The 13,267-nt window shown below is 35.9% G+C and overlaps 1 protein-coding gene across 4 annotated transcripts in view; it reads left to right on the top strand.

The window, feature by feature from the left end:
* The window catches only part of COL11A1 (collagen type XI alpha 1 chain), a 133,070-nt gene that overhangs the window by 24,887 nt on the left and 94,916 nt on the right, over positions 1-13,267 (top strand). For all 4 annotated transcript variants that reach the window (XM_010409233.4, XM_039555961.1, XM_010409232.4 and 1 more), the window contains exon 5: positions 10,533-10,661. In XM_010409233.4, coding sequence (XP_010407535.2) covers positions 10,533-10,661 — 129 coding nt within the window. The remainder of the gene's footprint in view (positions 1-10,532; positions 10,662-13,267) is intronic.

The raw sequence follows: 13,267 nt of genomic DNA, 5'->3' as shown, positions 1-13,267 counted from the left end.
AGAGGCTGAATCTTAACATTCAATACTGAGAACAGCAACATTTCTACCTTTTCTAGCCTCACTGTACATTTCTGGATTTCTTCAGTGATTAGGTTTTCTAAAAGTGCACCTCTTCTCTCTTTTTTTATTCAGAAAAATCAGTTACCATCTTGTAAGGCTGGTCTTGAAATTAAGGGGGGGTTCGATTAAGTGTGAAGTCTTACTTAAATTAGAAGCTTGCAATCCTTGCTTTTGGGATAGGTTTCTGCTTTCTCTTTTACTGTACAGTCACCATGGATTAATTTATACCTGTGTTCATTTACCTGAATCTGTAGGTAAAAATGTGCATGTTGAAATTAGAACGTACCTCAAAAGTTTAAACAAAATACTGGGCCATATACATTTTTAATGGATTATAGAATCATAGACCATCCTGAGTTGGAATCCACAAGGATCATCGTGGCCAACTCCTGGCCCTGCACAGGCCAGACTGCCCAGGAATCACATCATGTGCCTGAGAGCATTGTCCAAATGCTTCTTGAACTCTGCCAGGCTGGTGCTGTGACCACTTCCCTGGGGAGCCTGTGACAATGCCCAACCACCCTCTGGGTGAAGAAACTTTTCCTGATATCCAGCCTAAACCTCCCCTGACACAGCTCCATGCCATTCCCTCGGGTCCTATCACTGCGACCACAGAGAAGAGATCAGTGCCTGCCCCTTCCTCTTCCCCTCTCAAGGAAGTTGCAGACTGCGATGAGGTCTCACCTCTGTCTCCTCTTCTCTAGGGTGAACAAGCCAAGTGACCTCTGTCCTAAGTCTGGCCAAACAAAACATAATCTGGTTCATTTTGAGTTTGTCTACTGTTTTTCTACTCTAAACAGCATTCTTCTTGTTTTATTTACAAGAATTTATCCATCCCTTAGTTACTGCTGCTACAATTTCTAAAGTTTGGTGCTGTTTCCTGAAATCTGTCTCTCCTTGAGAGTGTCGTGATTGTGCGTTAAATGTTCTGGTTTTCTCATTCATGGCAGCTCAGAGTGACATTTGGTGATTTCATGGGTCTCCTTGTTAGTATTTCTGTGTTTTGAACCCTGCTGTTTCTTGAGACCACAGTAGTCACTGAAGATACACATAACACAATGTGTCCTATTCTGTGCACAGGAAATTCCAGAAGTTATCTAGTCACAACATTAGATTTAACTGTTTAAGGCTTAAAACTGCATACGGCAGACTTTTCATACGACATTTATAGCTTTTGTTAGCTTAAATGTAGGAAGCCCCTAAAGACAAATACTTTTTGTAATCCACAGCTCACAGTGTCTGAAGGATTAATATTGTATCCATGCATCACAGAGGCTGTTATATCTTGGGTAATAATGATATTATTTTTACTCATAGTAAGCCAATGATTTGGTTGCAGGAGCAGTGGAGCACTCTTCAGTCTCCTCAGACTGAATGGATATTTAAAATGTGGAAATAATAACCTGTAGATAAATATAATGAAGTCTTACACTTCCGTGACCTACTAATCGAAGATGATAGTGTTTCTTTTTGGTCTTGAACCAAGGTATGCAGCATAACACAACTGCACCAAACCCAGCTGCATCTCTAAGGTATCTCACTCCCACTGAAAGCGGAGTTCAGCCCTGTCAGAATCAGTGCTGTGAACAATTAAATACATCCTATGTTCCTGTTCCCTTAGAAGGTGCTTCTAAGCCTCTCTGAACTCTGGTGTACACAAATGAGTCCAAAACAGCTATTATTATAATACATTTTTCTGTCCTTCTCACAACTTGATTGTATCTTTTGAAGAAGGAATTACTCTTTCAGTCATATTTCTCTAACATATTTGCATGGATCATTCATTTAGAATCTTCAGAATAAATATTGTTCATGTGAAGAATGTTTCACACTTACTTTAAAACAATGTTACATCCCAGTGGCTCAAATATTCTTCTTTTTTTCTAATTGTGTTATTTTAAGTTTGCAATACAAGATTTAACTAAATTAAATTCTTGACCATTTCCTTTTCTTTTTTTTTTTGTTCTTAATATTGACCTCCATTTTCTAGGCAGTTGTCCTATCCTTGTTCTGATTCTGGTAGTCTGACTATTACTAATGCAAGAATATGTTATAGCACACTGGGAAATTTTAAGTGCATACATTTTAATCGATGTTACATGACCTAATGACATAACTTCCCTATGAAAATCAATATTTTCTGAGTAAATAAGCATACTGGGTGTCCAGAGATCAAATAGATCACTAAAAGAAGGAAAGGGCTGATTAGTGTCCTAAGAACATGATAAATGGCTGCCAAATTCACTGGTTCTGTATATCCAAAACACACAATATTCTTTGGTAAGTTTACCTACTGGTGCTAAAGCTAAGAGGCATTTTATTTAACAGTGCTGTTAGAAAGATTCTGGTTTAGCTTTAAAAGCAAATATAAAGTATTTTCTAAATCTAGTGGGGTGTTGTGTGTTTTATATGAGAAAATTCCAATTTGGAGTTGCCTGCTGCTCATTCCTGAATATAAGTGCTAATCTGAGGTTTTATGATATTGTGCTTTTTTAATACGGACATCATATCATGTTAAAAACAAGATAGTGAATTCAAGCAAGCACTAAGCATCAGGTGCATACAAATGATGAGAAGCAAATCATAAACCATGAATGCATCTTAAAATAATAAAATTATGCTGTCTAGAAACTGTATTATTATTAACTGCCAAATTATGAGACCTTCATTTGCACTGCTAAGCCCTTGCTCACTGAAGTGAATCTTTTGATATCACTGGGACTAATTTGTAAATGCTTGTTTTTGAAAGACTGTCACAACATTCCTCAAACTTTTGCATGTGTCTTTTGAAATTATTGTCTTCTGTGTTTTCAAATACATATTGCAAGAACAGCTGGTTTGTAAGTGCCTGCTGCAAAAAAGAGAATTCCCAAAATGCAAACCAAAAAAAAGAAAAAAGAATGTCAAAAAGAGTGAGATGCTTGTACATGGGTGCATGGCACCTAGTAAAAGAATTTTGAATTGTATCCATAGAAATATGTTTGTAGCTTAAATGTTTTATAAATAATAGGGATCTTTTTATTCTTTGCCAGCTTTAAGGATTTGTCACTCCTCATTTAGTACTATTGGTGTGAACAATACAAGTTTTTTATAAGCGTTTTATAATAAGTTAATAACTAACAGAGTCTTTATGCAGATGTTTCCCTATAGACACTTCTTTTCCTTCAAAACTTCACGTCAGACCAATACCATAATTTTTTAGGCACTTTGCTTTAAATGAGTATAACAAGACAAAACCTGATGTATAAGACTCTCATTTAAAGCCAATGAAAGCTTTAACAGCACAGAGTTTGTGGATTAAATCCTTGCAGTAATACTTGTTAATAAAGGGTTTAGATTTTGATACTAGTCATGAATCTGTTCTCATGAAAAAAGCACTAATACACTTGTGTACAGCATGGGATTCCTTTAAATAGCCTGAGTGAGCAGCTGGAGATAGACTGAGAATGCCTTGGCAGCAGTGTGGTTTAGCTGCAGACGAGGACCCATCCCTCACATATCTGTGAGCATGGGAAGCCCCAGAGTGCAAGTGCAGACAGGAGCAGAATGGGTATTTGAGCAAATGTGAGCTTTACTGAGTGTTCAGCTTTGCTGTACAGCTAAAGTAGAACAGAGAAGCCAGCCCAAGGCAAAGTGCCCCCCAGCATGGGGTGTGAACGAGGTGTCCTCACTATCCTCTGCTTCACACTGCCCTGTGGAGCTGCAGCACCAGCTCATGGACACACTGCCAAAATTTTTCCCATTACAGTAATTTAGTAATTGCTACTGACCCACTGACTATCTGTCAGACTGAAGAGAAATGTTTAATGTTCCAGGAAAAAATACTTACAATCAACCTTTTAGATATCAACACCAGAGTAACTGGCCAGTGTGAGCACTGAGAAGTAAAAAGAAACCCAACACAAAAAAAAAAGTAAAGCAAAGCAGACAATTTTTCCATTTCAGAGGCAACTAATAAAAAACCAGCATTTCATACAAAAGCTTTCTATTTGGCTTTTTTTGTTTTTCTTTATTCTTTTTTATCTCAGAGAATGGTGATTGGGTGTTTATTAATTTTTTATAGTATTTCCAAACAAATTTTTGATCAATGAACAAAAGTAAATCTAGTTTCCCTTCCTTATTTTTGGAAGCAGGAGGTAGAGAGAAGAAGAAAACAAAGTTCTGGTAATTCATTGGAATTCAAGTTCATTTTCAAGGAATGTTCCCAAGAAACAGAGGAATGGTCATTTAACTAAACTGTCTGTAATTACATTAAAAATTAACAACCTGGGATCAAAAAATGCAGCATGCTGCATCAGCTTCAAAATAATTAACAGATAGGATTTATTATCACCTCATTTATTATTGTGTCTAATACATTTCAGTTTTGAACAACAGTTGTAAATAAGGTTTCAAAAGACATGAAAATGTAAAAGATTTGCAGATCTTTTATCTAGAAATAGGATGTCCTTGGGCACACGTGCGTGCCTGTGTCTATGTACACTTGCTGTTATATAGTCATTGTAGTAAAATCTAATCTCTCAGCCAAGAATTGCAGTTGACTTTGTGAACAGCTATGTTATGAAGGTTAAAAATTATAATTGGTATATCAACCTATTTCTTAACCAAGCTGAATTTATCCTTCTATAAGCATGGTATTTCAAAGAATCAAGAAGACATTGATTTCTGTGGAAACTTTGACCCGTACAGTATTCTGCTTTCACAATTTATTGCTTTTACAGTGCTTCAGTCTGGCAGGCTCTAAACATCTTTCTCTAGCTATATTATGCAATGGGCCCGGGTTATGGAATATTATATTAAAAGCTCCTGGAATTCCTCAATCCCTCAGATCTTTGCAGGAAGATTAAATGAATTCTGCAGCAGGTTTTTCTAAATTCTATAGTAATGATATCCATGCTGTCTAGACTTTTGTTCTTTGGAGTCTGTAGCTGTACTATCACATAACCAATTAGAGAAAGTTGGCACAAAATGCCCAGGTTAGGGTATTTGTGCTGATTTCTGCTGCTCTATTGATAAATTCACTTTGTACTTTTTAGGCTTTAGCTGTAATATGAAAATGAAAGATACTGATTTTGTTATGAGTTGATTTAGTGCCTAGCATTGGTTTTGCTTTGCTTTTCTCAGCATTTATGTAAACATCTTTAAAATATAATTATCCTTATAAGCACATAAGAGGTTCTAAGTTTATCCAGTGTGAATCAGGAAGATGGTATTTTGCTAATTCTAACCCTCACACTCTAGTTGTAGAAAGTATTTTTGAACCTTTAATAAATAAATTAGATGTTTAACTGGTTGCTGGGGTTTTTTTTGGTTTGTTGTTTTGATTATTTTTCCTGCACAGCTTCTGAAGTAATGCTTACCTGCAATTCCCTGGAAAAAATCACTTTCACCTGGCAGGGTTATTTTTTTATTAAGATTCTTGTAAGAGAGATATCCCAAAATCTGCCTCTGAACTGCGGAGTTTCTTGTAGAACTAAGGAACTAGACCATAAAATTTTACGTACTGGAAGAAAATATTATTTCTGCACTGATTTCTTTGTACAGCGCCCTTACAGCCTTCTAAGAATTCCTACTTTTGCCTTTTTAACAATGTGGCAGTTGATAGTGGAGGTGTCTTTTCTCAATGATAGAAATTCTAGGTAATAAATAGACTATAAATTGACTACTTTTATTGTTGTAATTTTCTAATGCACCATATTTAGAAAGCATTAGTAAGATTGCCTAGTTAAAAGGAAAAGAAAATGTTTCAAGAAGGCATATAATATCTACAACTTTTTATGAAGTCACTTAAGGTAATAAGCCACCATTAGCATTTATCGATATAATGAAAAAATAATTAATTCCTTACTAGTCAGACCCTTGATGATTTATATCATTGAGAAAATCTGACACCATATCTAACTGGAAATTTTCTTTGTTCCTATTTCTGCTGTGGAATCCAATTTTTGGAAGACTCCAAAAATTTGGAATCACATGTACCAATTATTACCATGAGGCTAACTTAAGCAGTAGTTACATAAAGATATAGCCAAAATTGGAAAGAGAACTTGTATGTTTACTGCTTTCCTGCAAATTTGGTCTCCAATTCCTTTTTTTGTTGCTCAACACTGCATTTTTCTAGTGTTGCATTGTTTTTGTATCAAAGCTATTTTTCCAGTGCAGATACCCCACCTTGTGCGTTACCACTTTGTGTTTTTCAATCAGTCCTGGAAGTGTACATACACATATATTTTCTTATTCCAGGATGTCACTGTGGAATGTCTGTGAGATTCACAGAGGAATTTTCAAAGAGTGAATTCATCACACACATTTGTGTGCTCCTTGTAGTAGAACAGTTGATGTGAGTAAATGTCTGGGTAGTTGTTCCAGCAGGCAGGAATTCTATTGGTTTGAACATATTGTCCTTGTAGCTCTCTAGCCTGGTTCTCCACATTTGCTCTGGCATGCAACAAAGTGAATATTTCCTCAATCAAAGTAACTCCTTTTAGTAGTCTTGGAGGATTCTGCAAAGAGTAACTTATTTGGTGGAGTACGTTTTAGAAGAAATCCTTCCGTACCATGTTTTCATGCTAGGCATAATTGATGGACAAGATATTTCATGATTCTCAGGCAGCTTTTATCATATAACCATGAGGCTGATTGAAAAGTCTCTGATTTTAATTATGAGCATATCCCCAAAATAGAGAGGAATGAAAATGTTCATAAACTTTACTTGGTTTTATTCCATATTTCAATGAATCACTGAACTTTGCCTTGCCTTTTGTGAGTTATATGTTGGCTTTGACAACAACTTAGTGCCTTTTTCAGTAAAGAATTTAGGATCCAAACTAAATATTAAGATTTAAAATTGATCTACTTTACTTCCGGGTGGTACTTGTATGCTTAATGGTAGAAAAAATACCTTGCTGGATGTTCTCCACCAACTCTGGGCAACTGAGACGTAGCTCTCATCTTTCTTATCCCTAATGAGCAAGTTATATTAAACATCTGACAAATCCCTGGTTAAAATACATTGGTTTAAGTGTTATCCAGGGTAAAAAAAATTGTTACAAGGCAGTACGTTATTCTTCTATTGTGATTCTCAAAGGTGAAATAGGCTTTTAGAGCTTTTTGGGGCAAGTTAAGCATGCACTTTGTTACAAGTATTAATATGAAAATGTGGCTGTGTGTGTCTGCCTGACACCTCACCACACGTTCTCTGCGTCTTCCTTCTGCTATCATCCACTTGCCTCTGACACCAAAGCATGGTGGACAACTGGCTCAGCAGAGACATGAAAGGCTTTACTTCTATAACATGTTAGATATCAACTTCCAACTTTGTGAAATTGCCTGAGCAGTCTTTGCCAACAGATGTGGTCATGTAAGTTTCATAGAGATGGAAGAACTACTCTACATAAACAGTTGCCTTTTGTGCTTTCTTTTTTTCTCCTTGCACTTTTCAGAGTATTTTAAGGATGCTCAAGTGTATTTGTACATTTTGATCTATTTTTCTTTCTCCTGCTCCATCTTTGCTCTCTCTCTTGCTTTCATCATTCTACCCTGAGACTTCCTTTTTTCCTGAAATTTTTGTATAAGAAAAATGGTATGACATATGCATATATATTTAGATACCTCAGTATTGTTTTACAGATCAGCTATTGGAATACTTAATAACACATAATTCAGAGTTCTCAGGATTTGTGCAGGTAGATCTTTAAGTGCCTCATTTATGACTCCAGGTCATAAAATATGACCAGATTATTTGTAGATTATTTGGTAGGAACTTTATAAAATTCTATTTTGGTCTCACAAAATCAAGCAGCTGAAATCAAAGAATGTGTTTGTAAAGACTGAAGTTATTCTGTGAAAATTTTTCAAAGCGAAAGAGTATAGATTTGTCCAACAAATACCTTAGAATGGTAATTAAATCACAATAATGAAATCTGCAATAATGTGTGCGGAACTTCATGGGCTGAGATGATTCACCTGATCTGAAAGGAAAGCTCTTTGACTACTGTTACAGCATGGCCAATACTTCACAGAACAAAATTCTCAGAGAAACAATTTAATTAGCAAAGACTGAAAATAAAAACAGAAAATAGAAAATGAAAATGGATAATTTTCTGGAAATATTTTTATAGCACATCTTGAAGGAAAAAGAGGGAAACTAACATTTGGGATTCCAAATGTACAATCAATCAGTTCCTCAGTAAACTTCTCACACATGAATATCCAGTAGCAATTTATGTATTCTATAAAAATTTATGTATTCTGTGTAGGATTTCTGAGGGCCTCCCTCTATGTGGACCTATGACAGGCAGACGGGCAGGGCTGGGAAGTACAGTCAATGGATCAGGAACAGCTTTAACCAATTTAGGAACGTTCAAGCCAAGTGGTAACAGCATACCAAGTGCTTCTTGCAAACACACAATCCAGCAAAACTCAGTGCCAAAATTCCATGGCATTCAAGACCAGCACAACACTCCAGAGTACTGGCTGTATTCCTGGAGCTGGGTTCTTTTAGGCTCTCTGACTAAACAGTAGTTTCAGGAGCCGTTTGGGCATGGCTCCTGCTGGCTGGCACACTGCAGACATGGAGATCTGTCCAGGCGCTTCAGACAGCCAGGACTGCTCAGGGCCAAAGACCAAGACCATGACTTGAACTCAGCAGGGTGAGGGCAGAGGTTCTACACATCCACCTATATTGCTTACATCTTTTGTCTTACAGTTGCTTATTCTCTCCCACTTTTTCTTCTGCCTCACTTAATTTTAATGTGGTTGGTGAAAGAGAAAGGGCAGAGCATTTCAGAAACACATTGCTGGAGATGGCAGATGCGTAGCTCAGGCTGACAGTGACTGTACAAAACCTCTCAAAGCACTCTAGCTCTTGAGGGGGTCATGTAAGAAATCAAAGGGGGAATTTTTCTGTATGTATAGCAGGTTTTGTAAGATGCCCAAATCAGGAAGCGTTAATGAATTAAGGAAAATAAAGGAGACAGTACAGAACTGCTGACAGAGAAACAAACTGCTGCACTTGTAGTATTTCTGGAAGCTTAGAAAAAAATATTCTGTGTCTAAATTAATCTGAGACACACATGAGTCTGTAAGGTAAAGTGAGCTGAGAGTACTGTAAAAAGCAGACTTGTAACATACAGCCATTATGTGCTCTGAAACTATGTCCTACTTTATGCCTGAAAAATTAGTAAAAAGGTAGAACTAGGAAAATTGCAGATTATTGTTTGATTTATTTTTTTCAGTTTGAAGAAATTTGCTTATGTCTCTGTTTTTTCATTTTGAAAGGAAGGAATGTTACAATTATTATTAACTATTTTAAAATATTCTCCAATTTTCTTAATTTGTTAAAGGTTACTGTTATGATAGATGTAAAGTGATTCTGGAAATACTTGAGAGAATTGTGAGTTTTCCCAGCTGTAGATTTTCATCAGTTATTATATCTTCTCTTTAACGACAAAGCAAGCACAGGTATACTAACAAAGGTATTAATTTGTCCTTATTTTGGGTAAAACCAAAATAAAATTATGTTCAAAGTATATAAAAGCTTAAAAATCACTCCCTTGTGGGGAAATAGTGAGAGATTGAAATTAATGGGTTTTGACCAAGAATATGTGCCAATTTCCAACAAACTTATTTTTATGTGAGCATAAGAAGCTACTGGATGAGAAAATTTATAGTGGAAATGTTGGCAGGAATTTACCTAATGCTGCTTAAATAGTACCACTATGTTAAGGAATATGCTGGATACCAGACAGCTTTCTGTGGAAAATGATAAACATACAAGGTCTCTGTAGGGGATCTCAGCAGAGCAATTTTTATTATCCAGAATAGTGGGTCTCTTTCTGTGATGTTGTTTTTATGCATGATATATGGGAATAGAGGCAAAACCAACATTTTTTAGAAATTAATTTTTTTTTAACACATTCTGTAGTGTGTATTTACACAGTGCTTTTACTTAATTATGTTTTATTCAAATAACTGTCTTTGGTACAGACTATTTTATTTTATTTTATTTTATTTTATTTTATTTCATTGTCTCCTTTGAGAATGCATATGTGATGCAAACTCAGAATTATATTGTTGATCACTTGCATGCTGAGCTGCATGCTGGTAATAGTAAGTGCCCTGAATTAAATCTTAGGAATTTAGACCGATTCCAGTAAAGAAGTAAACAAACAGCATGAAAATCACAGATCAGAAGTTGCACCTTCCCACTCTCTCCTTTCAAAACCAGACATGATTTTAAGCCAGAATTTTGCACCTAAGCGCATTTGGACTTAATTTGCATTGTTTTGCCATGTGAACAATAGTTGTTTTCCATAATAGCAGCAGAAATTAAGTGGATATGTTATTTATAACATATGGAAATATATAAGTATTATGTGCCTGGTTTTGTTTCTGAATGTGAACACTGTACTTCTGATGAACTGTAGACTACCTTTGGTTTTGTTATTTAATCTGCATATGCTTTCCTGTAGGGTGAGATCCAGCAGCTGTTGATTATAGCTGATCCCAGAGCTGCATTTGACTATTGTGAGCATTATAGCCCAGACTGTGACTCCCCAGTGCCCAATGCTGCTCAAGCTCAAGATCCTCAAGTTGATGAGGTGAGTAATCAGTCACGTAGTACTGGATTTATTGCACATTAGTGGTTGTGTTGGAGAAAAGTTACCCAAGGAGCACTTCCAGCTAAATGGCATGCATTGTTCTAGTGGTGAAGGAAGCAGGTTGCAGGAGTGAATTCATTTTTGCTGGGAGAGGGTAGAAATGCTCTGTTCATTTTCACTCATTTACGTTAAGCATTTGAAGGAACCTATCACCCTGGTGGTATTTGAACAACCGGCATTCTCAATGAAGTTAAACTGTACTTCTTTTAAAAAATTATAGCAGTATGAGTTTGTCAACTCGTGCACATTTGTTCTTCCTGTATGTTTATAATTTCACTGATGCTAGGTATCAACAAATGCCACATTTGAAAGACGTGGGAGCTTTGAGTCTTCCACAATTGTAAAAATCTTCTGTTAAAAGAGCCATGTGTTTTAATGAGCTGCGTGCACAAATGCATGTGCACACAAAAGTATTTCAGCCAGTTCTACTCACAGGAGGTAAACCAACAGAAACAAAACAGAGTAGGAATTTTTCCCAGAAACATGAAGGATATTTAGAGAAACCATTAGTCACTGTAGCCAGTTCTCACAGCCATAAACTGAGTAATTCACCCAGGTCAAGGTAGTTCCTCAGATTAGACCTCTGAGCACTTGTATGTATTGCTGTACACATTCTAAGTGCTTGCCTTGAACAGTGTAAAGTGAAAAGCTTTTCCAAAGTGTAACAAGTCATAAATGAACTTGGTTCTGGACAGCTGATATGCACACCATGTGTGATCCAACTGGTTATTACTACTGATTGCTCAAGAGATCAGCATTAAAACTTGCTGAATTGTTCTTAGATGTCTGTTTTAAGCCTGTTTTGGGACTGAATTTTTCTTAAACACATGGTAGTTTTATTTGTTGTTACTATTTATTGTATCTGACTTAAAATTATGTCAGCAGGAGACAAAGGCCCATAGAGTGCAGAACTTCTTTCAGAGGAACTCCCTCCTACATGCATTACATCTGAGGTGTAGTTCAAGGTGTGTCAAGTCACCTACACACAGGTGGAGGCCTTTACACTGCATTACAGTGTGTGGAGTTTGGCCTTTTCAGGAGGACCCCATAGGACATTCGGTCTGTGTGCCTGGATACCTGGATCTCCATATTCCAAACCAGAACAGATGGAAAGCATATTGCTGGTAATTTATGGAAAGATGAAAAGAGATAGCAAGACCTACATTTTTTTTCTTTATTAAGTTTCAAAAAAAATTTAAATTTTGCTTTGGAAATTTCCTGAGCTTTGCTGCTATTTGGTTGCTCTTGGCTTTAGTGCTTTTTAATATGTTTTTCAAAGGCCTATTTTTCCCCATTGGTAACACACAGAGTTTGTGGGAGTACCTACAGAGAAAAAAGTAAAATCAAAGATCTTAATTCGTAATGTAACATTTTAAAATAAATTTGAAAACAAATTGAAAAGCACTAAATGATTAATAAAATGGAGAACTGCCATTTCCTTTTCCTTTTTTTTATTGCTGAGAGTGGTGATAGTATTATTTTTCTTAGCTTTCTGACCTAAGACACAATTTCCTTGTTGTTTTCCTTGAGTTTATATCACTTTGCATAAATATTCCCAGTGAAGTCAATAGATCTCTTTAATGTGTAATAGTAATCTAAAATACTTGCATCAGCAATGCTACCAATGTGATAAATATGCAATAGAATAAATGACTGATTGAATTTATAGAATTATAGAATTGTCTACTGAATAGTAAAAAACCAGCTTGTTAAGGCAGGATACTTTGTTATCTTGTGAGTTACAGCCTGTCAAATCACACAGATAATTTATTTTAAGGAAATAAATGACAAGTTTTATTTAGGTACTGGAAGAAGTTATAGAAGATAGCAACGCTGATTTTTGTAAACTGTAATTGCAAAATTAAATAAGTTCAAAGATAAAAATATATTTGCAGATAGTCTATAATGAAAACGATTATTTTAAAATGCTTGATTACATGTTTTGAAGAGATTACACCTTTGATTAGTGATATCTGATAGAATTTGTAGACTTAGACTTTTGCAAAGCTTCTGACTTGTTAATTTATGTTATTTTAATTTAAAAACAAAGGTGTGGTAGAGTATCTGACAAAGAGATTCAAATCTGAGTGCCTTATTTCAGAAATTACTATAAACAATGATTTGTCACTGAATTAAAGTTGTAGTCGAGTTTCTTAGTAATTGTGCTAGAAATATAGAAATGTGTATGAAATGGGTGGCATTAAAATTTGTCAGAGTCACGATACTGCAGAGCAGTGATGGTAACAAAGGCAATGTTACACACATACAAGCCAAAGAAATAACTGCAGGGCTAACATAATGAACTCAGAAGCACACTGCAATAACAGTCTGCTTGCATGTGGTAACAGAAGAACCTTTCATCTGCAGCAGATTGTCCCCATCTGGGGGCTTTGTTGGCTGCTGTATCAGTGAAAGCAATTTGAGGGGTACATGGTTTACCAGACTGAGATACTAATAATGCTGAAAGCCAGCATGGAAAGATTACTGTTTAGCTTGACTGGTTTCATGGTTTGATCTTCAATGTTTTCACACAAACTCTTGTGGTA

This window comes from Corvus cornix, chromosome 8 (assembly GCF_000738735.6).
Source record: "Corvus cornix cornix isolate S_Up_H32 chromosome 8, ASM73873v5, whole genome shotgun sequence".
Lineage (NCBI taxonomy): Eukaryota > Metazoa > Chordata > Aves > Passeriformes > Corvidae > Corvus > Corvus cornix.
Note: the sequence above shows the minus strand (reverse complement) of the source record. Positions and strands in the feature narration are given on the sequence as shown.